This window comes from Aplysia californica, unplaced genomic scaffold, assembly GCF_000002075.1.
Source record: "Aplysia californica isolate F4 #8 unplaced genomic scaffold, AplCal3.0 scaffold00193, whole genome shotgun sequence".
Taxonomy (NCBI): domain Eukaryota; kingdom Metazoa; phylum Mollusca; class Gastropoda; order Aplysiida; family Aplysiidae; genus Aplysia; species Aplysia californica.
The window spans coordinates 1,125,821-1,134,405 of NW_004797463.1; the positions used below are offsets into that span (position 1 = coordinate 1,125,821).

Sequence of the window (8,585 nt, forward strand, 5' to 3'; positions counted from 1 at the left end):
GACATTCAACCTCATACCCCTGTACTAGTAGGAACTAATGTTTTATTTCTACTTCAGTGAATGAAAGAACAAGAAGTGACCATGAAAGTTTAGTGATTTTAGTAAGTTACTGTGACAACTTTTCCCATTTAGGAACAAACCAGTTTCATTACAAAATATAAACCAATGTGCAAAAGTTTTCAAAATGCTCGGGAAATTGAGATAACCAACCCGGTACTGGTACTAATACTGACGGTAATTTGTCATTTATAAAAAATAAAAATATAAGTTTCATTCAGATATCTAGATTCTAGAATATTTCACATGATCGTCAATCGTGGCAAGCTGGAAAATAATACAGGGGGTGCGCAAAAAATCTTAAAATTAATAAAGGGGAGGGGAAACCCTTATTCGACACCTTAGAGTATTCAAGTACATAGTTAGCACTGAGCTCATTTCAGTTTAGTTTTCATAAGAGTTCTACGGCACTTGCAACACAATAAGGTCATATAAGTGCTAAAGATTAGAGGTGTTACAAGAGAGTAACAAACACAAAATGGAAGGAGGGGAGATAAGGACGATAGATGTTCGATAGGAAAGAAGGAGCAAACCACACCAGAGCACCCGCCAACCACCCACACATCACATTTACAAGGCCACGACTGACAAAAATACTGTTATCAATAATTACTATTACCTGATTCCAATGTTGTGTTTATGTTATTATTACTTTGACACTGAAAAGATTCAGAACGACACTTCAGGAAGGTTACTTTTTCTAGAACTACTACCAATGAACATTCTGATGTAGAAGATTTACTATTTCTGAATAAGTGTTTATAAAAACATGGTCCCTTCTCCTTACTATGAATTGTGAAGACTAGAAATCAAATTACAGATGACTCAGCTCAAACCAACACAGGTTATTCCAAAAATGGCTGGAAAGTGAAAGAAAAAAGATCCCTATTTGTTTTCTTTGCTACCCGAGCAATCTTTCTCAACTGAAAACACAGCTAAACTGAAGAAAATCCGGCAGCCCCTCAAATTTCAATTTTAGCAGACTCCACAGTATCTCCATATAAGACTTAACCCTAAACATATAACAATCTTTAAAGGTAAATGAACAAATATTATGAAAATTTAAGTTAAATTAGGTTCGCTAATTTCCAAAAATGCTCAAATTCGGGACCCCCTGAAACTGAGAATATAAGCTCTTGGGACGATGGGAGATACAAGCACTGCTGAAAATATACACGCATCGGGCTGGAAGGATTTAAAACATAAGACATGCGTCTCACCTGAGCATAGAAATTTGGTCCAAACCCAACGCCGGCGAGAATTTCATCGTCTTCATCCTTCATGGCCGGGTCTACCACGGCATCAACAAGCTTCTGCAGCTTCGCACAAGCACGAGCAACTTCTTTGGAGTTTGCCTCGGGCTTCAGATGAATCCACAGGTACAGAGCGTGGTTCTTTCCCGGAGAAAACACCTGTGGGGCACGGAGGGAGGGGAGGAGTGCGACAAGTTAATGGCTTATTGTAATAATAATAGCTGTACACTCCCGCCAACCACCCACACAAAGGTTTTGTTTTTTGTTTTTTTAGCAGAGGTTTTACGACGCTCGCAACTGCAAAAGGTCATATGAGCTTCAAGGGGTGGATGTCAACAGAGAAGTCCTTACAGGTAATCGGGCTTACTCGGCTAACCTCCCACCTCTCTAGCTTCAACAGCGCAAAGTCTGCTTCCACTATCAAGGCACCCCGAAAATAGCGGGTCACAAGAGAGTGATAAAGATACAAAAGAAGTAGAGGAAGAAAGACGATAGTAAGGATGAAGAAAGAAAAAGCAGCAGTTCCCCGTTGCAATTCTGGCACAGCTATGAGCATGACATTGATGAATCAGCCCATTTACAATTACAATTCTACTGTGCATAAGAACATGGTAATGTCCCCCCTTTGGGAATGGTCTAAAGACAATTCAGTCAGTAGCAACACAATGTTTGCAACAACTCCCAGGAACATAACCAGGTATTCAAATCATTTTTGTTCAAGTCTTTTTTTTGTTGTTGCTGTTTTTATTTCTTGGGTTTTGTTTCAGTAAGAGTTTTACAGCCCTTGCAACCCAATTAGGTCACATAAGTGCTGAATATTAGAGGTGTCACAAGAGAGTAACAAACACAATTAGGTCACATAAGTGCTGAATATTAGAGGTGTTACAAGGAGTAACATACACAAAAAAGAAGGAGGAGAGATCTGGACGATAGATGTTTGATAGGAAAGAAGGAGCAAACCACACCAGAGCACCCACCAACCACCCACCAATAGATATTTGATAGGAAAGAAGGAGAACATCAAACAAGGGTACCCACCAACGACCCACAATCTTTTTCTTTGAAAAGTTAACTCCAATCACTTTAAACAGAACAGGAAAGAACAACTTCTAAGTTCAGTTTTCAGAATAAAAGATATATTCCTGAGGTCTAATCAAAAGAGAACACAGACACCATAGAAGTAGGTCAACTTAACCCCCCCCCAAAAAAAAAGAATAAAAAAATAAAACCACACATAGAACTTTCAAATCATCATGTAACTTCTAAGGGATCATATAAAATATGTGACAATATACATGCCGAAACCTGGATTTGTTTGGTTTTTCTCAACTACAGATAAGTCCCTTTAACTTGTATCTTTGTTTATCAGCTACAAAATGGGGACATGTGGCTGTCGAAGGACAAGAAAAAACAGCAGAGGTGTGACCTCGTACACAGTTGTCATCTGACCGGGAACTGCTGATTCAGTTAAGTTTTAGTAGAGGTTTTACGGCGCTCGCAACTGCATAAGGCATAAGGTCATATGAGCGCCAGAAGATTAGAGTTTTAGTTTTAGTAGAAGTTTTACGGCGCTCGCAACTGCATAAGGTCATATGAGCGCCAGAAGATTAGCGCGTTACAAGAGAGTAAGAAACATAAAAAAGAAGAAGAGGAGATAAGGACAATAGATCTTCGATAGGAAAGAAGGAGCAAACCACACCAGAGCACCCGCCAACCACCCGCAGAGGTGTTACAAGAGAGTAACAAACATAGTAAAGAAGGAGGGTAGATAAAGACGATAGATGTTTGCCACTGACTGGGAATAGCTGAGTCAGCACAGAGCAACAACAGGTGGGAAAAAACGTAAGAGGTAGTACGAATGTCAAGAGCTTCATATCTCGTGTGCAATTTTACAAGGACATTTCGTACGACGACCACTTTAAAATGCTGATGATGATGTTGTCCATTATCTCAACTGTGGTGGCGTGTTCTTGAATCAAGTGTAATCAATTTTAGGCATGGGCACACGATGGTCCATGGGCCCGATCTGGCCCTCTTTTTTAGTTTTAGTTAGCGTTTTACGGCACTTGCAACACAATTAGGTTATATAGGAGCTGCAGATTAGAGGTGTTACAAGAGAGTAACAAACATAAAAAAGAAGGAGGAAAGATACAGATGATAGTTGTTTGATAGGAAAGAAGGAGCAAACCACACCAGAGCACCCACCGACCACCCACAATAAATATGATCAACAGCAAGCTGACATTTTATTCTATGGGGACCGAAAATTGTGCTCACTCAGAGAAGCACAAACTGACCCTACGTTACAAAGGGGTTAAACACCGTCAAAGTAGATGAATAGAGGCTTGAGTCTCTCTCTCTCTCTCTCTCTCTCTCTCTCTCTCTCTCTCCCTCCCTCCCTCCCTCCCTCCCTCCCTCCCTCCCTCCCTCCCTCCCTCCCTCCCTCCCTCCCTCTCTCTCTCTCTCTCTCTCCCCATAAACGGTCAGCAATGCTGACAGCATGCAGAACTCAAAAACTTGCTCGGGGGTTCTTAAAAAATGCTGAAAGTGGGTCACTGAAATGTCCCAGCGTACATGTTTCACTTCCAGTGAAAGACTTAGGAAGACGCATGTGAACCTCAGATTCATAAAACTGTCCCCGTCGTTTTATGCAAGAAAAATTCAGAAATTATGCAAACTGAACCCAAAAATGTGAAATTATGCGATTCTGTTAATTTTAACAAAGAATGATAAAGGAAAATAATCAGAAATTATGCACAAAAAAAATCAAATTTTGCTAAATTATGCGGGGTGCATAAAACCATGGGGACAGATAAAATTAACTCAGGGTCAGTAAAATACAAATTGTGTAATCCTATTTTTGCCTCCTCCGTGTTATCCGAACTCACCGAGGGCTGAGCTTGGGGTGGTCCAGCGGCGGTGACGGCCGAAGAATTGACCACTGACATGACAGCTTTGGCAGCATCGTCCTTGGCGGTGAACACATCCCATTTCCTGTACGCTCCGTAGCCGATTAGACCGGCCGTGGCCGTACCCAACAGCAAGGCTCCTTTGCTCCGGCTCGACGTTGAGGCGCGAGTGCTCAAGGGCCTGACAAGACCTGGAAACAGCAAAGAAAATTTGTTCTTCAAAAAGAGTTCATCAATGCCTTTCACCCCTGGCAGGGTATAGGCCACATACAAGCTCCTTCCATTTATCTCTGTCCTGAGCCATCCTTCCAAAAAGAGTTATAAGACTTTTAAGCTTTGGTTTGAGAGAGAGCTTAATAGCACTTGCTTTTTAGTTTAGTTTCAGTAGAGGTTTTACGGCGCTCGCAACTGCAGAAGGTCATATAAGTGCCGAAGATTAGAGGTGTTACAAGAGAGTAACAAACACTTAAAAAAGAAGGAAAGAGGATAGAGACGATAGATTTTTTATAGGAAAGAAGGAGCAAACCACACCAGAGCACCCGCCAACCACCAACAATTTGTTCTTCAAAAAGAGTTAATTAAAAGACTTAAGCTTTGGTTTGAGAAAGATTTTTATACCACTTGCAACAGTTTCCTCATATAAAGGTTACGAAGATTAGACTGAGGTGTTTCTAGGGAGTAACATACAGAGAAAAACAGGAGAGGAGATAATGGTGATAGATGTTCTATAAGAAAAAAGGAGCAAACTACACGAGAGCCCAGACATTAAAAGAGACCTCAGAAGAATTATTCAGTAAGATCAATGATATTCGTCGACAAAAAAAAAGTAAAAACGTTGTTAAGACAAACACTTAAACTAAATAGGACAAGCAGTACACGTAAATATATTCATTTCTGTGTTATGGTGAAAAGTATCTCAACTAATGATTGACACTCAGTCTACAGATTATTTTTTTAATTCAAAGGAAAGACAAAACATTTCCAGAAATACACATTCCCTCATAAATGTGACGACAGAACATGTTCTGCTCATAATCTTTTTAGTTTTAGTAAGTGTTTTACGGCACTTGCAACACAATAAGGTCATATAAGTGCCGAAGATTAGAGGAATTAAATACAAGAGAGTAAAAAACACCAAAAAAGCAGGAGGGGAGATAAAGACGATAAAGTTTGATAGGAAAAGAAGAAGCAAACCACACCAGAGCACCCGCCAACCACCCACTCATGATCTTTAAAAAAAGCAGCTTGGCTTTTGGCTCCCTTCTCCAACATAAAAATAAAAGCATTGATTCTTTTTTCTTTACAAAATCTCATCTAAGACAGACGTTTTTTTCAAGAGGAATAACTCTTCCGCTGTGGCTAGGGTTAATCCAGACAATCCTGTCTTGTGCATTTCCTTGAGTTGTGTTTTCAATATTTACTTAACAGTCATCTGTTTACCACACTGCATGGGGGCTGTTGTAAATTGTCTCTAGTCATGTTCTTGAGGAATAAAAGTAGCAAGCATAGAGCTGTATAAAAGTGGGTTGGCAGAGATTTATAAATCACTGCCAGCCCGTTTCCTTTTCCCTTGCGTACATTTGATAAGGTCTCTCTGTCTCTCTCTCTCATGAAAGGGCAGTACAGACAGACAGGGACAGCCAGAAAAGGTAAGCACCTCTTAATAGAAACCAATTTCATAATTTTATGTACCCATCTCTGAACATGTAGCCATGAATACAAAATTTGTCAAACTTTAAAAAAGACGAGATTCCTGGTGACAAAAAAAATTACATTTGCTTATCAGAGTTAACCCTATCTGTACGCCCTGGGGACATTTTGTACCCCCAGGGCTGTATTCTTCACATTTTAAAATACTTCTACTACGAAGATCTCTTTGAAACTTTCAGTGTTTCTCAAAAAAATCATTTTGACAGACTTCTATAATGCAAAGCGTACAGATCGGATTAACGAGCAAATTTCCTCTTTGGAAAGTGGTGGCACAGAGTTCCCCACGTCGCATGGATACGATAGTAAAACATGACGTACGGATAGGGTTAACCATGTCTTATCTCTTCTTCACCATCCATTTCTTTTATCAGGGATTACATAAACATTCCCTCTGGCCACACATTTCCAGTGAAGGTCAGGAAATAAACTTGTTTTTAACAAAATGTTAAAATCTGTTTAAAAGATGAAAATCATATCGTGTTCACAATTTAGTGTAGAGGTTTCTAGTTTTAATTGGTCGCTTTTAAGCACAAGGGGGCTATCCCGAAAAATGCAGTATTTGCCCCTTGTCAAGTGTCTTTAAAAGACAAGGAGAGTTTGCTCTATATCCTAAGAAATAAACAAACGATGAAACCAAACTTCTCCTATAGGTAGGCCAATGCCCACTTTTGGTTTAGGTCAAAATTTCTGGAAACTCCCGAAATCTGTGTTAACCCGCTTGTCCTTAAAAGCGACCAATTAAGGAAAGGCACCTCTAGTACAAGGGATTAAACACAATAAAGAGAGAAAAATAGAGAAATAAACAAGAAAGAAAAAGAGATTATGTTATTGAAGTTTTAAGCCCTGATAGAAAGAGAAAAAGTAAAAGTGACATGATTTGGAAAAAGAAAGTGTATATGAAACTGATTTTTTTATAAGTGGATGAAAGCAGTAAGGATATTTTCACACCAATAAAGAGGGCCTACTGATTTATATATATATTTTAAAATGAAGGATTACAAACGAGAAAAAGATTTCCAAACTTCTAGACAAATGTCATAAAGCAAGATGAACAAGCCATTCTCGAAAGCTCGCTTTTATCAAACAAAAAACGTATACTCGTCTTGGTTTTAGTTTTAGTAGAGGTTTTACGGTGCTCGCTACTGCATAAGGTCACATGAGCGCCAGAAAATTAGAGGCGTTACAAAAGAGTAACAAACATAAAAAAGAAGAAGGGGAGAAAAGGACGATAGACGTTTGATAGGAAAGAAGGAGCAAACCACACCAGAGCACCCGCCAACGTATTACTCATTCAAGTGGTAGATGGCGACTGACTATAATAATACACAAATGACACTTGACACTGCACAGCTCCACGACACGACACACCGGGCGACACTCAAAAATACAGTGGCAGACGAGACAGCGAATGACCAGAGGTGCAAGAAGAGAAATATCCCCAAAACATATTTTTATATGAAAAACAACATGGTTTCAAGAAAGAAAACCAAAATTCAATCTTCACTCCATTAAACTAGTAACAGTACAGTAGTACAGAACCAAACCCAGATTCTCTCCAGTGTCTTATGCTATATTCAATACCTGATAAGATACAAACACATGTCGCCCTCCCCCCCCCCCCCCCCCCCTCCTCTCTCAGCCTTCATTGATAAGAGCAAGCACACTCAAGGAGAGACAAGACAGACAGTCCATTACACAAATAACCTACATAATGTTACCTATAAAAATCTTGTACCTTTTGCTTCCTACACCCTCCGTAGGTTTATCAACGCTGACCATGTTTTACTGTGACCAAACTCAGCAATACACTGCTACTATGTCATATATTGAACAGCTGCCTCACTCTGTCCGTACGTCGTGTTTTACTATCGTATCCATACGACGTAGGGAACTCTGTGCCACCACTTTATTAAGAGGAAATTTACTCGTTAATCCGATCCGTACACTTTGCATAGCAGTCTGTCAAAATGATTTTTTGAGAAATACTGAAAGTTTCAAAGAAATCTTAGTACTAGAAGTATTTTAAAACGTGAAAAATAGAACTCCAGAGGTACAAAATGACCCAGGGCATACGGATAGGGTTAAACCCTACATCTGGGATATTCAGCAAACCGAGTTTGTAAAACGTCCTCAGTTCAGAAAGGAAACAAAAGCCACAATCAGCACCAACAGATGCACGGTTTCAGAAAACTTCCGCATTTTACCTTTTGACCCGAGGGACAGTCAGATAATAACTCCACAGGTAAAGACCCAGGCTATAAATAAACTGGACACCACAAATGTTTATTGGAAAGATTTATTGCAGAAATAAATTTCATCACCCATGGCTCCACAAACCCATTTGCATTTTCCCTCACTCTTCCATTTCCACCCTCATGAAATGTAAAGTACATGGCGGGGGGGGGGGGGGGGTAGTCCATTTCCCTTATTTCCATTAGACAGTTGAGCTGCTAAATCCCCTATCCCTAATGTTACCTCTCAGCCGTTCCTTTCTCTTTTCCTAACCTTTCATCATCCTCAACTTCTGAAACAGGCCAAGGATTTTAGAAAGATCACAACGCTCCTCATGTTAGAAAGCCATGGATATCATGCCACTGTTTGAGAACTATACCCCGCTTCGCAAGGCTAATTTTGCTACCTAGCTGCTTTTTTTTTT

General features: G+C 39.8%; 1 protein-coding gene across 1 annotated transcript in view; it reads right to left on the reverse strand.

The window, feature by feature from the left end:
- Positions 1 to 8,585, reverse strand: part of LOC101859857 (dye-decolorizing peroxidase YfeX) — a 22,947-nt gene that overhangs the window by 8,730 nt on the left and 5,632 nt on the right. Inside the window, exons 2-3 of the mRNA XM_005098788.3 lie at positions 4,199 to 4,410; positions 1,278 to 1,469 (exon numbers count right to left, since the gene is read on the reverse strand). Coding sequence (XP_005098845.1) covers positions 1,278 to 1,469; positions 4,199 to 4,410 — 404 coding nt within the window. The remainder of the gene's footprint in view (positions 1 to 1,277; positions 1,470 to 4,198; positions 4,411 to 8,585) is intronic.